The sequence below is a fragment of the Homalodisca vitripennis genome, chromosome 7, assembly GCF_021130785.1.
Source record: "Homalodisca vitripennis isolate AUS2020 chromosome 7, UT_GWSS_2.1, whole genome shotgun sequence".
NCBI classification, from domain to species: Eukaryota; Metazoa; Arthropoda; class Insecta; order Hemiptera; family Cicadellidae; genus Homalodisca; species Homalodisca vitripennis.
In genome coordinates this window covers 54875835-54896289 of record NC_060213.1, presented here as the reverse complement: position 1 = coordinate 54896289, position 20455 = coordinate 54875835, and the positions used below count along the sequence as shown (strand labels likewise).

Here is a 20455-nt window from a genome sequence, read left to right as displayed (position 1 = left end):
TATTACGGAATGATAATAGCTCGAGTTAAATGATATAGACCCTTTTTATTTTTACAGATTTGCTTCTTGTTAGTGAATTAATATGATTAACATTTTGTGCTTTTATGGTACTACCACAAGACATAGCTTTATCGGAATGAGATAAAGTACTCGAGGCTAAGCGTTTACTCAGCGGCAATTCTAGAAAATTTCCTCCTTGTATTTTGTTGCCGAGTCTACTAATGTTAGTGGTGATGATGATGAAAATGTTCATTTCCATTAAGATTGGATCAAGGTCTCCCCATGAAATCGACTTTATAACCAGGGTACTCCATTATCTTCACAGGAGATATTTATTTTAGTTTAAATAAAGCGTGACTTTAAAATACCATTGTGTGAGTTTAAAGAAATTTAATGTTCACTTTGGCGGACACAGACTACTACTATTCGGCTGAACTTAAGTCAGTGCATGAGTAGTATCGCAATGAACGGACCGTGTTAACAACATAATTTAATATAACACAAGAGAGGTTTCATAGTTTAACACTTTTACTGTGTCAATTGACTTATATACATATGCTGAGACACTTTTTTATTACTATAGTCAAAATATGCCAATATACACGTAAATAATAAGTTTACCGATATCTTTTCTCAGCATATAATATAAAAATTGGAAATTAAGTAAGTCTTTATGGATATAACTCACTTAATTCTTGCTTTAAAATTCGTTTAGACTATATCTTAAACATAACACATCTTTTTACATTCGAAATAGGGAAATGTGTACTATTAATATGTTATTGATACAGTTAAAATTTCTAAAATATCATGTATAAAGTAGGACATTGTAAATTTTTGTTTTATATCAATGTAAATAGTTTTTTTTCTGTATATTACCTTCAAGAGGTCGCCTTTTAAAGATTACTTTCAATTTTAATTTGCAAACTGGTTTTTCCTAGGTGTACGTTTATAAAATGTATGGTAGTATCTATTTCCTAATAATTACACTTAATTTTGTGGTATCTAATTAGCGGTATCCCTGTATTTTTATCAACATGATAGCAGATAGTGTTGGATTATCTCTCCGTTATTGACAATTTGTTTAAACTCATCTGTATTTTCTTTGATATATCTACTTAGAGGTAGGTATATCAAAACACTGCTCTAGCAATCGGTCAAATAATTTCGGTAAAGAAAATTGAAAATTAAACCCGTTTTAAACAAAATGTTAAACACAAAGCAAAAGTTTAATTTTATTATTAGAGATGTTGGTAAATATCCATAGTCCATTCAGGAATAATATGTCCAACGACAAGATACCACTTACTCATTTGGTACTGAAAAAGGGTGCATTTTATATAAATATATAAACATGTGAAATAGTTCATGTTTATGTAATAAGACATACGGTATAAATCTTTTGATATTTTTTATCTATAACCAGTTTTAGGCCACTAAACACTTTATTTATAAATTTTGAGTACGATTTGAAGGCTGGAATGGATTTAGTCCTTGGCAACTAAGCTGTAGAGTGGAAAGTTAAGATGAGAGGGCGGAGATGTAATCTTTGCCAAACGTTATTACCATATTCATCCAACCAAACATGGGGGTTATACTGTAAGTATTTCTTCAGAAAAATTAATGGTTTGTAAAGAAAGGTATGAATATATGTTAAGCCTGCATTACACTGGATTCATTTAACGAGCAACGTTAGAAACTTCTTACACTCATTTCTCAGATCAAACTCCATAAATTAGCTTTCTCCGACTTGACAAAAATTAACCATTCCAACTACATTGCAATGTTAATTGATATTTAACTTTTGCGCAAAAAGTAAATTGCTCATTATCGATTAAAATAAAAATCATAATTAAATGCTACATTTACTACCGAAATATCTCAATAAAGTAAAATAAAGATATTCCAATTCAATAAGTATCACATTAAAATTAGTTAATACCATGTAGAGCCATTTGCCATGGATTACGTCAGAAATATTATGATTTAATGATAATAATTATAATTATACAATATAAATATTTTTATTTGAATTAAAATACAACAATTTAACAAATTATTCATAAACAACTACAATAAAAATCTAATAAGTAGGTAAAACGTACATTTGGATTCCTGATTAACTAACAAAACATATTTTTACAGTTTTAATTCCTTCGTTTAAAGGAAACTTCACAGAAAAGTTAAATAAATGTTGTAATAACTTATTTGATAAAACGATGACAGGTCCATCTAGTCGTATACAAAAACTGTGTTCACAAATCACTACATCGTTACGAAAAATATGTTGCGATGAGAATCACCGACTCATTGAAATACAGAGGACAAAGAGGCAGGTCCAGTTCACTCGGGTCTGGACGAATGTTATCTCGTGGACAATAACAACAGGAGGACACAAAGAAACAATGATGGGAGAGGGGTGGTGCTGGCGCCATGCTGCATAGCCGCTGGTGTCTCCCCTGAAACACAGGAATATAGTGGGTTATTTACCTTACTCGTACGCTACAATACTGGTGGAATACGATATATAGATGAGCTATATCCATGCTAACTCCATTATTAAGAACCTAAAATGGATTTATAAAAGTCCTTTCGTTGAGCAATACATCTTTATAAAAAGGCAATATTGATTTGAAAGTTGCTCTTGGATTATAAAGTTAAGATAACCGAATGTAAAAGTAAAAGAAAAACTAACTAGTAAAGCTATAGTAATTTCATTTACATGAAATTTTAGATAGTTTCTTTCGGCAATTAGACATATAAAGCTATTTATTTGCAGGAAAAAAATCTCAGTTTGTATATTGAAGACATCAAAAATATATCCAGAGTTTACTTGTTTTTCAACCACACTACAATTTTAAAACTCATAACTAGGGAACTTAAGACTACATTAAGACCAAATTTCGGTAGAAAGTTACAACTAAAACCATTCTGCTTAGTAAAATTAATTTAGAATATATGGACAATTTTGTTATTAAGATATAAACTATCATTTAATCATGGCCAGGTTTTTTTAAAATTCAGCGTTCAGAACTTCCTAATGCCTTAATCTAGGCGATAGCACTTTCATTCTACTGTTTAAAACGTTAATTTGCAATACCAATCTAACTGAGAAAGTCTTGTTGATTTACCGTTGCTGACACTTTCTCTTTAGAACGCGCAAATCGCCAGAGGGCGTTGGCTATGAACATGTGGTTCTTGGCTCTTCCAACCGTCACATCGGTCTCATGACATAATATACAGATAGATATAGGAGTTTTTTACTATTAACTCACCATTGAGGACGTGTACAGTTACTGTAGCAGAGGCGAGCTCAGCGAGAGAGCAAGTGTAGTTTCCAGAGTCCACAGTGCGAGCGTTGGCTATAAACAGACGACTCTTGGCTCCTCCAGCAATCACATCGGTCTTGACACTGTACAATAAAAGTAATCATAGTACATTGGTGAACTTAAGCAATACAATATGGGAAGAACTTAACTATATACGTAAATTTAATTTTTTCAACTGTTGTTATTCGCATTTTATGGACTTTGATTTAATTCAGATTTATATGAGCAAACTTAGATCCAAGATATACTGTAATAGTAATATTATTGGTGAAAATGTTTGAAGGGAAAGCACAAATTTTTAACCAACGTCCAGCATTGTTTGAACCCCAATGTCAAAACTCTAATTGTGTATTACCATAACCGGTTCCAAAAACTGTAAAAGGTGAACCTCAGGCTACACTTACAAAATGAGTCTGTTCCATAAGTATCGGGACTGGCCGCTGTATCTACAACCGATCGGTGGAGGGGGACCTCACCAGTCGGCATTGTTAGAGGTGTCCCCTATCAGTCTAGTGCACTTTAATTCAGTGGCATGCAGTCATGCGATATTTTTATCGTGTCTTTTTGCCAGCATGGAGCGAATCAACGAGCAACGCTACGCTCTAACGATTTGCTTTAAAATTAAGTTTTGAAATGGAATAAAATTTTTAAGATAGGCCGGGAGCTCGTTTAAGACGGTAGGACGCACAACGAATGGTCGAACCGATGACCAGGTGGCCAAAGTGAAAACAATTATAACTAGGACAGGTGTTTAACCATCGCCGTTTATAGTGTGGAGACCGGCTTTTCAGTCGGAACCGTCCTCACCATTTTAACCGATGATCTTGCGATGAGGAAAGTATGCGAGAAGCTGCTACCGAAAGACTTGAGAGAGGAGCAAAAACTGCCGCGGGTGGAAATTTTGGCGTATCAGTGATGACTCAGTCCTTACCTCCTGCAACCAATAACTGGCACACTCACATTTTTTCCGAGAATGGAAAGAGATAGCAAAGACATCGGTTCGACTTCATCAAAGTGGTTTTAGTCGCCACAACAAACGTTCTCAACAGTATTCTGAAAACCGACTTCCAGCGGAGTTTAGACGATTGGCAGACCCGTCGAACTAAGTGATTCGATGCAGAAGGTATTTATTTAGAACGTTATTATGTAACTGTAATGAGACATGCACTAAATGTTGGTTTTTGGAAACACATACTTATTGAACAGATCCTGTACGTCGCAATGTACATAAAGCATTTCTCAAATCATTCGAAAACTGCAACCTCTCATTTTTATATTCCTTAATCAGAAAATTAAATTTATACATTCACAAAAGAACATAATCTGGCTTTATATGTAAAGTATTTTCATTGATGTTTTTCCGTTTCCGTTATATAATCGGGAATTGATGAAAATACGTACATACTTCATACATCAGTAGGGTTTGCATAGCTTTATTTGAAAATCTCGTTAATCGTTGGGCCAACCGTATACACCTCAGCGGTTTCATAAACATCCCAAACTAAAAACACATTCAAAATAAATGCATTCATAACCTACATTAATGATTTAAGGTGGTATACAAGAAATACAATTGAATGGAAAATTTTTAGCATATTATTTAAAACAATTTCATATGCTCTATACTGATATACAAACGATACCTTATTCCGCCTCTGGATGTGTCAAAGTTGAGAACTCGAGTCCCATGGGTCCAAGTGATCAGATTGCTTGGTTCTGAAACCCTGCTGATGATACATTTGAGTTCTATGGTGCTACCAGCGTTGTAGAACTTGTTTCTGATGGGCAGACCCCTCTCGTCTGCGATTTCAAGTTCCGGCACTAAACAAATTTGTGTCCAATTTACATATAAGTTAAAGAGTTTACAGTGTTTTATAGTAAAACAAGTCCTGGTATGTCTAATAGTCACATGTCCATTAAATGAAATGTTTTTTATATCATATATGAAAACAAATAATTTATTAATATTCCCAGGCTCGGTTCTGGATGGCAAATTAATATTGTTGCAATATTATTCATACTCTGCTATGTGTTATTTTTAATTAAAAGTATTAATATCTCATAATTATTACATTTAATTCTGTAAAAGAATAAATATAATCAAAATGATCATATTTGGCTTAATGTATTGTTTGTGAAAAAATGTAGGGTTTTTAGGATTATACGTGGTAAACATCTATTCTTAAACTATTTTCACACTGTGTCAGATATTTGAAATATTTTAAATTAAAAGTGTTTTATGAATCCTGTAGCATTCATGAACAATTTAATACCGAATCAAGTTAAACTTGATAACATATTATTTTGTAATTGGCATTTAGCAAGCAAGGGGTCTATATTAAGGACTCTAGTCATCTTCACTACTGATATTACCGTAACCAATCTGTACTGAGTATTGCTAACAATATTCAAATACTTTTTTCGATTTACTATCACTATCTAACCAAGAATAATATTTTCAAGTGGAAACATAAAAACCTCATTCTATCACATTTCTTGCAGGCGTTTAAAAGAACTTTCTGAGAGCTAAGAAGAAGTTTCAGTTGCGAGCGGAATAAATTATAGTATAACAAGCAAACAGCATATTTCACGACGATAAATAGCAGTGAATAGTGTTGTTTGCAATGTCAGTGGGGTTTATATTATTGTTGTACATTTTCCAGAATTTACAGCGGACTTTTAACAACCCGTAGCGAATACGTAAATCAGAGTTAATATTCCGATTTTCACTATTTATTTTCCTCATGTACTCAGTTGTAACTTAATTGCTAAATTTATATGACATTAAATTAGATTTTGGAAAGGCTTTTTTTAGAAATGTTTGATCACCATTTCTATATTCATATTGACAGCACATTTATTGATATAGTCCGTTACAAAAATAGGATGTAATACTCATATTCTAAAATATAAATACATAGATATAACTTAGAGTTTTATATGAAATATTAAGCTTCATTAATATTTTTTTAACACAAAAATTTATTATTTATGTAATCTGAAATAGTAACTCTATACAAAGGCGTGAATCATAAAAATACAATTTATAAATTATGCAATATAACGAAATATTGATCATGGCAGGAAACTTTACTCATATATACTTATCAGTGAAATCCAGTATCAAAGTTGATACAACAATGTGAACATGATCAGCGTCCCTGCGGTCTAAACTTTAACATTGTCACTACAAACACTGGCGCAGTTTGCCTTGTGTTGCTACTTTATAGGTTAAGGTTATTGTTGCATACACTCTGTGGCCCATAGAAGACCAATCAGGGACTTACACACACATGTATCCTCTGTGTAAGCAAACTTGTAGGTTTGCAGAAGAGACCACTTCATGTGGTTTATTTATCCTCAAACAGTGAACTGGTGATACTGAAATTTTGGTGGTCGCACGTCACAAATGACCACAGGATCCTAATTGGATTACCCATATCACATAGGAAACCTTAGAGCAAAACTAAGAATGGACATATAAGTTCCTATTTACCGGTTATTACAAAGCTGTCCAAATTTGCTTTAGCACAATTTCTGCATATAGGGCTCGTCAATCAGATAAAAAAAATCCTGTCTTGCATCAATTTAGCTGGGGAGGACCTAACTATATTCAGGTTACATATCTAGGCTAGCTCCTCTTCTGCTCAACCATGTTGCGAACCAGAGACTGAGAACGAAGCCAATTAAAAACTTCGATATAGCGCAAATCTATATTCCCTATAACCAGAATGTTTCCCAATCTAAACTATGAAAAAGGTAAGGATGTGTTACTTGTATAATCACTATTTATACATAAACAAGGTTGAAGGCATTTACTTATTCTCCAATTATATTCATATTTCTAATAACAGAATATGTTTATTAAACTAATAAAGCAACACGAATAAACAGTTTAACTGAAAATGTGTTCCTCTTTGATCAAACAGTAATGGAAGGAAGAGGCTAAACATATACGTATGCCAATTATAAAAGAAGATTATAAGTATTTTAATGTGCTAAATAAAACTTGCAAGGTTAAACACACACAGCACATAATCCGAGTATATAACTATTAAATATTTAAGATCTGACCTACCAATCAGGATATAAGCTTTGCTGGAAAATTACTATAAGATCAAATGGGTTTAATGGTAACCCAGTTAATATTCAGATTTTCTCTTTGACGGTGAATTTTATTGTAGTTGGCAGTTTTTAGAGGAAACAATTTTTAATGATCCATACATATGGATTCCAACTGTAACATTCTAAAATTATAATATTTGTTTGTAACAATAATCTAATGGAATAAGCTCTCCCGAGTAGAATGCCTTATACAAATTGACCGTTGAAAAGGAAGAATCAGCTTGTAAATGTTTCTGACATTTCACTGGAGTAGGGTTCCTCTATATATTCATCATTGATATTACATCAAAGCTCTACAAATTTGCATTTCATGTTTAGTATAATATTATTTATAGAACTTGGTGGTGTAATCTCATTCATCCAAGGAGAAGCCACACGACATTTTCCATGTACCAGTATTTGTTTAAACTTTAAGCAAGACCTTAAGTGGTAGGGGCGTATTACTAATGTTATAAAAAGACTTGCCCAACAGGGTTTTACAAGTCAATCATGTAACAATTAAAGTCTTTTGTAATGGTTATGTACTTTCGAGAAATTTAACTGTAACATTCAGTAAGGAACATATATATGAACTGTCAAAAGTAAATATGGATAATTTGTAGCATTTTGTATTCTGAGTGAAGAAATTAATAATGAAGATACACTGTGAGATACTCACCGACTACCTGGAGATACACAGTGAAGACTATGGGGGGATGTGAGGACACCTGACACTCGTAGAAGCCCTGGTCCCGGTCCTGGGCGGTTGTGAGGCGCAGTTGCCAGTCATTGGGAGAGGCGAAGGCTGCTGTGAACCGGCCATCGGTGCTGTACACCTCCACTCCCACTGAGAGGAGGTGAAGTTGCCCGTCGCGTCTTCGTAGCCACGAAACCTAAATTAATAATTTTGCTTATATGACAGATATGTGGGTCAAATAATCATTTATAAATTTCTCAGTGTGTAACAGATTAGAGATGTCATATTTACTCCAGCAGCACATAACAATACTATTGTGACCCTTTTAAAATGTCACTTTTAAAAATACCTTGAGAGAAAGTTAAGGAGGAATACCACATTCCAACATAGCTTACCGAAGCTTCGTCAACAAGATCGTTGACTCGGCAGTGGAATGTGACGGAGTTGCCGAGTTGTGTGGTAAGGTTGGCAGCAGTGGTCGTAGTCTCAAAGTATGGGAGTATGCGTTGTGTCGTAGAGACAGCGGGAGGTGGAGAGAACGTAGACTCGTAAAATAGCATCTGCAGAAGAGATTCGATGTGCGCGTCATCATTGCCTAGAAAAATGTTAATATTTAGGTCAAATTGCCATCATTGAAAGTGGTTTTGGTGCAGAAAAAGTGGTGCAGGGTAATTGATATGAAAAATTCCACTTAGAATAAAAAAACTTTGTTGTGTGTGTGTGTGTGTGTGTGTGTGTGTGTGTGTGTATGTGTGTTCGAGCTTGATGAGCCATTTTGATGCACCGGAGCGGGAATTTCGGTTTAAGCGAAGGATTTGAACAGAAGCGTGTGAATATAGTGCCTACAAAGTACAGTAGCAGTCATCATGGTTCGACCTAAAATCGGATTATTATATATAAGTAGATATGAATATGCCGATTCTGGCTCACTTTTGGGACAGTCAGAAAATCAATGTAAAATACTGTCCATTGAACCATAAACAAATTTAAGAAATCTAACAGGAAACCACGAATGGAAAATAACCGAATCTATAGCTGTTTTACTGTTCATTGTAGGCTTCTACATTTATAAGCTGTTTTAATGAAAAAATCCAGAAATCTCAATGAAAATCTATAAACGGAAATAATGAAATTTGCTAACATTCGCTCAACAGAAATCTAGAATTTTACTGAATTTCTTTAATATCGTTCTTAATCACATCATAGGCTAAAAATTTCTCAGAAACCACAACAACATAACAAATCGCGTTTGTAACAGCATTTTGAAAATCCATATTGATAATTATATCGTTCTTTGAAGCAGAAATATTTGTCAAACTCTTTGTTGTATCAATGACATAAATAGGTCTATTCGCTAAAAATTCTTTAGGATTATAATACATTTCCATATTTTTGTAGTAAACTTTCTTAAAATCTTGATACATCTGATACATGATTCTGAAAAGACCTCCTGAAATGTTTAAATGTTGTAATTCATCTGGATAATAAGAACCGTTCAATTTTACTCTGATATTTTTTACATTCAAACTATCAAACTTTGAAGGATTTTTCTCTTGATTATTCTGTCTATCTGTTTGAAAACCTATGATAACGAACTTGGGATTGAAGATATTTCTATAAATATTTGTGATATCGAACGAATAAGTTGTTCCGGAAATACCTTTTTGCTCAATACATTGCCAATCTAGAAAATTAAACATAATGTTTTGAGATTTTGTAATTTCATCAATCAACTGAATTTTACTCGTGGTTTTGTAATAAATCATCGGAACTCTAATGAAAAACTCGTTAATTGTAATTTTGCCATCAACAGGCATAACATTTCCAGTTGCAGTCTTCAGAATCACATCATCGTCTTCAGCTCTTATGAAACTAATGTAAAATCCACCTTTATAGATCGGAATAGTAACATTTTCAAAGAATCCTAAGCCGAAATGTGCTAAATCACCGACCGCTTCAAATTGTCCAAATTTAAAAGTTGATTCAAAACTGTTTGAAAATACATCACTTTTGGAATAACAAATGGTTCCTTTAATAGTGCTTAATTGACCACAGTTTTCGACTTCTTCTATCAATTTATTGTGTTTTCTTACTTCAATCTTAGAAAATAAAAACGGTATAAAATTATCGATTAATCTAACATTATCAGTTCCAAGATATGCTTGACCATCTTGTTTTGTTAAAGTTCCAGAAATATAAAACTGGAAGTTAGACGAGCAAAAGTTATCTCCAAAATCAATATTAAACTCAGTTCTTTTATTCGGTTCATTCAAATGTTGTTTACTAATTGGATAGAAATTTTTAAACTCCGCCCTTTCAATATCGCCTGAATACTTTTTGTAGTCCACCATTTAATAAGAGAAAATTTAGAAATTTTAAACATCATGTATAAGTCGATAAGAAAAGATTTTAGTCATTTTTTAATGATCTACTTCGTCATATTCAGGATTCTGTTCCTTAAATTTTGCGATCTCGGTCACATATTTCAATAAAATCTGCACAGGATAGTAACCGCTATCTATAATATTGTTCCAATCAACTGTATCTTTATTTTCATCCAAAAACTTTATACTCAAGTGTTGATAGAGGCAAAGAACAGACATATGATCTTTTAATTGATAATGTATATTTTCTTGAATGAACTCTGGGGACAGATTTTGATATTTTGCAATGTTATACCAATTCAATTTGTTTACGTATAATCTCATCATATCTTTGGATAATTCATATTTTTGAGAAATATCATCCCAATGTTCTTTTTTCAAATCTCTTTCGTGTTGCATTATAAAAAGATCGAAAGCACTGTAGTGTCCCGCCATCTCTATTTATTAGGGAAAAATTTCAAGTTTTTATAAATTGGCTCTTTTTAGCGTTACATTCAGCACATTTTCCAGAAATTCTCTTAACTCCATTGATGTTTGCATAGTATTTTATATCGTTTGTGGCAGTTTTCTCTTTACATCTCACACAATATATGAGCGCCATTTATTTAGGGAAAATTTATCGTGCATAAAACCCTACGCGAATACCTATTTCAGTAAGATCTTCCTCCATATTATTAAGTTTTTCTTCTAATTTTTGAAATTTGACAGCATAAGAATCATTGTATTCAACAAATTTATGACCAATATTCTCAAAAGTTTTCGTAGCATCTAAACTAAACTTATCAAAAGACTCTTTAAAATTAGTAAGTTTTTCATTAATTTCACCAACATCGTCTACTGATCTTCTATTTCTGGCTTCTAACTTGTCATAGACTTCTGTTGTAAAATCTTTAACATGCTGTTTATGATTCTCATAATTTTGTTTTAGTTCATTAAACATTTTAATAGGATCTTCTAATTGAATCATTACAACAACATCAAATGGATTAATTCCTTTACTAACACTGCTAATTCTTTTTCCTTTAAAATCTAAGGCACTTTTAACATTCGGATCATGTAAATCAACAATATCGATGTTTTCTGATAATTTTAGAGGTTTTAAAATTTGTTCTTTAACAACAACATCATGTTTGTCAATACCAGGTCGAACACCGACAATTCTTTTCTTATTAGCCAAACTAACATAATTCTTTTCAACTTTGATCGCTTCAGTAATTTTATCAGCTTTTTCGATATGAGACATTAAATTGGTAAATATTTTTTTTGCACCATCTTCAAATTCTTTTTTCAATGTTTTTATTTTATCAGCAACTTCATTTGAACTCATGAAATTTGCAAGTTTGTTATCATATTCTGCTTTAAAATCTTCAATCTCGACAGCAAACATATCTGAATCTGGAAGGTTTTGTAATAAATTTTCTAACTTGTTATCAAACTCATTTCTCAAACTATCAAAATTGACATTATTTCGAATATTTTCACTTCTAATTTGCGTTCCGAACACATCAAAAATATTTTGCGAATCCATATTTATTAAGCAATAATTTGTTGACAACTTCTTTAAAATCTTTACCATCAGTCAGTTCATTCAAAACAAAAACACATAAATGACCACAAATTGGGGGATCTTTATAGTCTTGAATCTGAGAATCATTGTAGTAGACGCTTGATTTTTTCAAATATTTAATCAATTCTATAGGTGGTTTGTCCTCAATTCTTCCATACGAATCAAAATAAGATGTATTCTTATCATTTTTATAATAACAAACCCAATGTGTTCCACTTCCCATAATCGAGTCTAAATTCACAATTCCACATTCAAATTTCTTAACTTTTTCAGGTAATGTATCTCTCATGAAGATTCCTCTAAAATGTTTAATGTTTTTGCAGATTTCTTCCAATTCTCCGAATGTTAAAGGTTCAAATTTTTTTTCCTATGTTTGATTTCACGTAATTCAAAGTTTTTTCATCTAATCCAGATCCTGTAACATCTTCCAACTCTTTATCTAACCAATTTAAAATGTTTCGAACAATAGGAATCACATCTTTTTTAACGATTGGAGCAGCTTTACGAACATAAGGAACAACATTTTTAACAACTGGAATATTTTCTCCAAAATCTTATAAATCTTTCAAAAGACCACCATTTTTAAGTTCTTTCAACTGATTATAAGAAAATTCTATTCTGGTTCCTTTACTGTTTTTCTTATGTTTTTCGAGTTTATTGTATTGTCTATTTGTTAAAAATATCTTATCTTCGCCATTTTTTAGTTGATCTATTTTAAATTGAATACTAACGGGTATTTTTTTCTTAAAAGCGGATTTTATTTTTTCTTTCTGATTTTTGCTGAAATTTACATTCACCTCCATTTATATAGTTAAAATTTCAAGTTCTCTTCAATTCCCATTCCTAGTTTTCTCTTCAAAAACATTGCTCCAACTGTTGGAAGTGCAACAAATCTTTCACCTAAGCTAGCATCTTTTGATAAAAATCTATCCATTGCCTTATCTTGCAAAACTTTATCTGCTATATGTCTGGAATTTGTGTCTATATGTTTTGCATAAAAAATATCGTGTTCCATAGCAGCTTGATCTAATTTATTTATACCAGGATCTCCTCTTTTTAGTCTTTTTTCGAGTTTTGTGCCAGGCCCCAGATACTGATAAGTTGGTACGTGTAATTCAAAAGGTAAATTGTTGATAAAATCATTCAAAAGTCCGCTACCTTCAATCATAGATGAACTTATTGCCGGCAAAATTCGTTTTAAATATTTAATTCCATCAGGTTTTTCAATCATTTCGTCAAGTTTGTTCGAAATAAAATCTTTAATAGCTTTCTTTTCATTCAAAAAATTGTTGTTTCCAGCCTTCTCTTGAGCATAAATATAATTTATAATTCCATCGAGTTTTGTCAAATCGTCGATATATCTGTACTCAATCTTATTATCATTGTATTTTCTTACACCTGATCCTTCGATTCGTTTTTCCCAAATTGGTTTAATCAAATTGATATATTTTTTACCTCTACTTGACTTAGGCTTCTTAGTAGATGGATCATTATTTTTGTAAATTGAGTCAGATTCCCATAAAATTTCTGTATACTTTTTCAAATCTTCTTCAGAATATAAATTATCTTTTGGAACGTCATTGTCTGTTAATAATCTCCATAAACCTTGAGTACCTTCGTACATTTTTTCATTAATAATTATATCATTTTGTTCAAAATTAACGGGTAAATTTCCAATCATAAAACTTTTCTTTTTTCTATCCCAATACAAACCAAATTTATCATCCTTCGCTCTAGGAAGGAATTTTTTACCAATTTCACCAATTATTATATCCGTTGTTCCAGGACTTATTGGTTCAACTATGGTAGAGTCTTCAATGATTCGAGGTCTAAATGGTGTTGAAGATGGTAATTTTGGCAATTCAAACTCAGATTCTGGAATCGAAATATCGGCAAATTGTCGTACAACTGGAACCAAATTCATTAAATTTTGATTATCGCTTAAAACATTTTCAATTTTGCCCTCAACATTTTTTATTGCAGAAGTTACAGGTTGATTAATTTTTTGAATAAGTTCTTGTTCTTCTTCATCAATTCGAATCTGTTCTTTAAATTCTTTGATTAATTTCTTTTCGATTTGATCAAGTTTTTTCGCTTCTTCAGAAGTTACGTTCACCATTTATTTAGGAAAATTTTGAAACGTGGAACACGAAACGTGGAACGTAAAACGTGAACGTGGAACGTAAAAACGTGAACGTGGAACGTAAAAACGTGAACGTGGAACGTAAAAACGTGAACAGATTTACCGTTTTTCAGTTGTTTTCATAATGTAAATAAAAAGTAAAGATAATGTAAAAATAATTGTAACAAATATTTTATCAAGTAGATTTGCCAGACCACTGAGCAGCATTTATATTAGAAAATTTATTCAAATATTTACCATTTTTAGGCTTCAAAGTTAGATTAATAGTTAAAAATCCGTAGTCTTCCTTCCAAATTTTATCACACAGCTCATTAAATTGGTTAAAACTCATATCAGATCCCACATAAGTGTTGTAAATCTTTCTCGAATAGTGATCATCTTGCTTAAAAATACACAACATATTCAGATTATTTCTTATAACTTGTTTATCAACCTTTGAAAAGCATTGGGAAAGATAGATACAAGATATGTTTTTGTGACGAGACATTACGAAATATTCCTTAATAACGTCCTGATTTTCCAAAATACAATCATCAAAAACGATTAACGAATTGGGTTTACACTCGCTTAATGGAACTATGTCCTCAGAGGCATTATAAAAATGTGATACCTTTTTGCTTAAGTTTTTCTCAATATTTTCAAATCTTTCTTGCAATTTTTTATAAGCGTCTTGTTCTAAAGATTTACTAAAAACATACAAATTGGAATAAGGAATCAACCTATTGTAGATAAAATTCAATAATAAAGTTGTTTTTCCACATCCACTTGAACCAACAATTAACAATCTGATTGGTTGATCTTTCTTATTTTCTTCAAACGTTTGAAGTTTTATCTGATCTTTTTGCTTTAAAAATTTCTCCATTTAAATAGCTAAAATGAAGCTGTTCAAGTTGACTTCAGAAAGCTCTAAATTAGTTTTAAACTTGGAACATCCTATACACTTAGAGGAAGAATCAAATTATTTTATCGGTTTAAGCGGTTTTTATTCTGACAATTTTGTAATAAATATTAGTGAAAGTTCTCCTTATTGTATAGGATTTAGTGAGAAGAACATAACAAAATATTATGGTTTAAACAAAGGATATTATACTTTCGATCAAATAAAAAATTCCCTTAAAAATTATCTGAAAACATTCAAACAATCAGATAAATCTTTAAACTTTGACGAAAACAAGTTTGAAATGCAAAAAAATTATCTCTCTAATAAAATTCAAATAAAATCACCAGTAAGAATAATGTTTTCAGCAATTATTGTAGATTTGTTAGGGTTTGTTCAAGAAACTATTGAGCCAAATCAGGTATATTTAGGAAATAAAACGCCAAAATTTAGACCGTTCGATGTAATTGAAGTGCACTGCAATCTCGTTGAACCTAGTTTTGAAAATCATACCGAACATTTACACAAAGAATCTGAAATTTTGTACACTTTTTTCCCAAATGTTGCTTATGGATCAAAAATCAGTGAAAAACCGAATGAAATCGATTATATTCCAATTAGAAAAAATATTAAAAGAATTCAAAAAATCGTTCTAACTATTCAAGACTCTGAAGGAAATCTATTAAATAATGAGAGTAAAACAACAATTTATTTAAGATTGTCGAAGCAACGGACATGAATCAAGGGGGTCTATTGAATAGACTACCTTTAAACTTTCAAGGGTATCGAATCGCGACTCTTACAAAAATTACATCCAGACACTATTTTCGACCTTTAAACTCAAAATAATAATTGCTTGTTAAATTTTTTTTCTATCTAAATGGAGTCAGTCATAGATCTAAGAAATAATCAACTAAAATTCAATAATAAAGAAATTTTAACAATTGTTGACGAAAATAATGAATTTTGGTTTAAGGCTAAAGATGTTGCAGAAATATTGGAATATAACAATACAGAAAAAGCGATTAGAAATAATGTCGATGAAGGTGACAAATCTCAATACTTTTATCTAAAAGATAAGGTAGCCCTCGAGGGCCACCTCGCAAATATTCACAAAGATACTATTTTCATTAATGAATCAGGACTTTATTCGTTAATTTTAAGATCTCATAAAATAGAAGCAAATGCTTTCAACAATGGGTTACGAGAGATGTTTTACCAAGCATTCGTAAATTTGGTGTGTACAAACTTGAAAACAAGATTAAATATTTAGAGGACAAAGTTAAGCACTTGCAAATTAAAGATGAAATCAAAACGGAAATAATTGCAAAACAAAGTGTAAAAATTGACTTAATGAAACCAGATCTTGTTTGTAAAGATTTTGATAAGAAAAAACACCATGTTTTTGTGTTAATTAAGAAGAATCACATGTGGGAATGGCCTTATTACGTTATTAGAGCTCAAAAGAGAGAAATACCAAAAAGATTGAAAGAACTTGAAATTGATTACCCAGAAATGGAAATTTTATTAAGACATGGAGATCCAAATAGTATAAATCTCTACAACCAAATGAAAGAATCTTTGAATATTTTATACAACGGAAATCATTTTACTACAAATATGGCAGAATCTCGACTGATTTATAGAATATCTAAATTACACGATGAAAATGTTAAACATTCGAATTATGATAGTTTGTTTGTAAATGTCTTTTAAGACTATAGAAATGTTGAATTTCTCTTCCGCATACGCAAAGAACTGGTCTAGCAAAGATTTTTTTAGCACAATCTTTACAATATGCTTGTTTGTTGTCTTTACTATAATGGAGATTATAAAATTCTGAAATATTCTTAACCTTTTTACACCGTGTGCACTCTTTCTCTTCTAAAGTTAATTTTTCCATTTTATCATATAATTCTTTTCTATATTTCTTATTACAATCCTTACAATAATAGCATAATCCATCTTTTCTAGTCTTATCTTGAAAAAACTTCGACAAATCTTTAAATTCTTGACACTTTATACATTTCTTTTGGGCCTCCATTTATATAGAAAAATTACAGCTTTGACTTTTTCAATTCATATTCGTAAAAACTTCCGGTTATTTCTCAATTTTCAAAGTTTCCAAGTTTATTTAATTCGTCTAATATATCAGATTTTGCTTCGCCTTTATATCCATACGGTACTGTATCGATCTTATTTTCTAGGACAATTCTCTTATCATCTTTAGCGTTCAGTGCCAGCTTGTTTATAGTGATGGTATACAATTCATGTTTATAGCTTTTTATTACAGTCATCTCCCTAAATTCTTCTTTATCTTCGAACAAACATTTCTTCAAGTTTTCGATATTTATTGTTTTATTTACAACGCTTCTCTTAATTCCTTTACACCTAACTGGGTTTTTATCTAGATATTTGTACGAGTACATCTTAGACCTTAAACCACAAAATTCTTCTAAGATTTCGCCATTTAACTCATCTTTGAATTTCCCTATTACCTTCTTATTTTTAGTAGTGAAACATTCATGATCTTTTGGATAATCACTTGTATCAAAGTCATCTATATTTTCTTTAATAATTTTAAAAGGATCTCGTTTCAATTCTAGAAAATAACTGTCTGTATCCATGTAACACAGATTCAAATCTGGATCAAACTTCTTTAATTTGTTGTAATAAAACTCGTACATTAGCAATTTTGAGAGGTCGAGAACTGAAAATCCTATGTAAATCGGTTTGTTAAATTTAACCTTTTGTTTGTACATGTGACTCGCTATACAGTTGTCGTCAAAGATGTTAAAGCATTTGAAATTTGTTTTCTTAGCTTGTTTCATTGAAAATTCTTCATTTCCTAGTCTAATATCACATCTGTTTCTCACATTTTCCATAGATTTTCCAAAAACAGAGTTGTTCATCAGCTTGTAAAAATCTTTCTCAAAGTCGCTTGTAGCTTTGGTTCTCATGTTTGTGTTAAAATCAATGTAATCTTTCATAAAAGGCTTCTGATCGAATGCAATAACTCTATTCACATGTTTCAAAATCATACCTTGTTCCAAATAGAACTTCAAATTTCTCGAATGAACAACGTATTCAGTTTTATCCAGTAGAGTTGTGCAAAGTTTGTTGTTATAATGTTCTGGAGCAAGAGGTAAATCTTTGTGATGTTCATGCAAATTTGTTGGATATTCAAGATCAACTTCTAAAATATATCCATAATCTTCTTCTCCTGTAAGTTCTAAAATTGTTTCTTGCCATTCTGCAGTTGTATACGTTTTAGGATCCATCCACTTGATTTCGTTATATGGTAAATTTTGCATTAGGCCATACCCATAAAGGTTATTAGCATCGACGTACAACAGATAGTTTTCGGGCTTTGTCTTATCAAAATCTTTTAAATATTTGTTATTTGCTTTCACATATCGTTTAATACACTGAGAAATGCCTCCGCGAATACCTTTTTCGATGATCAAATACATATTATAATCACTAATTAATTGTAATTCTATATTCGTTAATTTTAACATAGCATCCCATGCAAGACTGGGAGCTGTTAGATAGTGTGCTGGATCAAGCTTATAGCAATTCAAACAAATGTTTCTGAAATTTTCAAAGATATCAGCGAGCAATAGAACATCTTGAATGTTATAGAGATCGGAGTAATTTCCTAGATTTTTTACTTTTAATTTGTTCCATACATTTAAGTAGTGTTGAAAATCTTTCTCAGATATGCTCTCGTCTGTCAAAAGTGAATAGAAATCTTGAATTCTCAATTCTTCTGTGTAATCAAGTTTTTCAATACTATCGATAAATTCATAGGGAAATATTCCTTTTCCAGATAGAATTTTAAAAATCTCGTCGTCGTCATTTGGCTGTCTTTCTATTATCTCATTCAATATTCTTCCATCTTGTATAAAATGATTTGTATGTTTGAAGTCTTCTCTCTTTAGATTTTTAGCTAACTTTTCTATAGACGATGCCATAAATCTGAACGTGTCTACGAAAGAAAACTTGATGAATTTTCTAGGTTTATCATCTTCAAACTCATATCCATATCCTGAATTTACTGAATAATTTATATATTTCTCATCGGTGTTTGCAATCAAATCAACATTACCATACTGTTTTGCCAACTCTTTTACGTACAAATGAGTATCATAACTTGACATATTGTGACAGAAAACTGGAATATTCTGAGGAAATTTGAGATTCAAGTTACAAGATAAATGAGCTGAACCTCTAAATTTACCTGTTAAATGACAATGATCTCGTACTTTTTTTCTTGTTTGATTATCAAAACCCTCACATTCACAAATATGGCAAAGATTTGAATTTTGATATGCAATTTCTTCTTCTTCGGTCAATTTCATAGGTATTTTATTCTTAGAATTATACTTTTTAGCTATGTATTTCGATAATTTATTAAGTTCTTCAAACAATTTTGCAGGAACATTTGGCAAATCTTCTTCATTTTTTGCTCGATAACATATCGGCTTGTACATACGATTGGTCACATTAGACACTAAGTATAGAGTAAAACCATATGGAATGTGCTTCTGAATCTTGGTTGTGATCGATTTTTGCGGATTGTTTTTGCATGTGGGAATCTTCTCTAATATGCTTTCAAAATCCATATAAATAACGTACGGATGGCTAAACTTCTTTTGATAATTAGTAAATTTAGTTGTTTGACCTGGAAATGGCATAATTGGCTTACAAACTTCGTGATTTTTACAAATTTCTAAATGGTCTGCTAAATCTACAGATTTGTAGAAATGGCTTAAACATCTCCTACATAGAAAATTTTTATGTCCATGTTTGGATATTTGAGAACTCACTAACCTACTTAAATCGGTTATCAAAACAAAATGAGATTTGTCTTCTTGTTTTACATACAGTAGATCAATATTTAATTCTGCATCATATTTTTCAGAAATTTGCAACGGAACAATGTTAAATTTCTCATCATAACTGTAGATATTTATTGACATTTTCGGATACTTGTACTTAGAATTGTAACTTCGTTTTTCAAATGATTGTATATCTTTTAAGGACATTGGATACTCGAAACCTGAAAATATCTCGTCATTTACAAATTGTTCGTATTGTTTTGCTCTATCAGCATTCTTTTCAGGTTTTTCAATAGCACATCGGATAGAATAAATAAAGCAATAATCATCTTTATTTTTTATATTTATACAAGCTTTTTTATCTTTGATTTTCTTTAGTAAATCGATATATGATCCTGCGTTCATAAATTCGTGTTTGTTAAGGCTCAAAACTAGTTGTTTGCAGCGTTTTAATGTCCATCCGGAACCTTTATTTGGATTATTCGTTTGTTCTCGATGTGTTAATTTATT

The 20455-nt window shown here is 31.3% G+C and overlaps 1 protein-coding gene across 1 annotated transcript in view; it reads right to left on the bottom strand.

Moving 5' to 3' along the window:
- Nucleotides 1-1988: 1988 nt before the first annotated feature.
- Nucleotides 1989-20455, bottom strand: part of LOC124366529 (zwei Ig domain protein zig-8-like) — a 42707-nt gene continuing 24240 nt past the window's right edge. The window contains exons 3-7 of the mRNA XM_046823120.1: nucleotides 8526-8725; nucleotides 8113-8326; nucleotides 4973-5150; nucleotides 3276-3412; nucleotides 1989-2459 (exon numbers count right to left, since the gene is read on the bottom strand). Coding sequence (XP_046679076.1) covers nucleotides 2365-2459; nucleotides 3276-3412; nucleotides 4973-5150; nucleotides 8113-8326; nucleotides 8526-8725 — 824 coding nt within the window. The 3' untranslated portion in view covers nucleotides 1989-2364. The remainder of the gene's footprint in view (nucleotides 2460-3275; nucleotides 3413-4972; nucleotides 5151-8112; nucleotides 8327-8525; nucleotides 8726-20455) is intronic.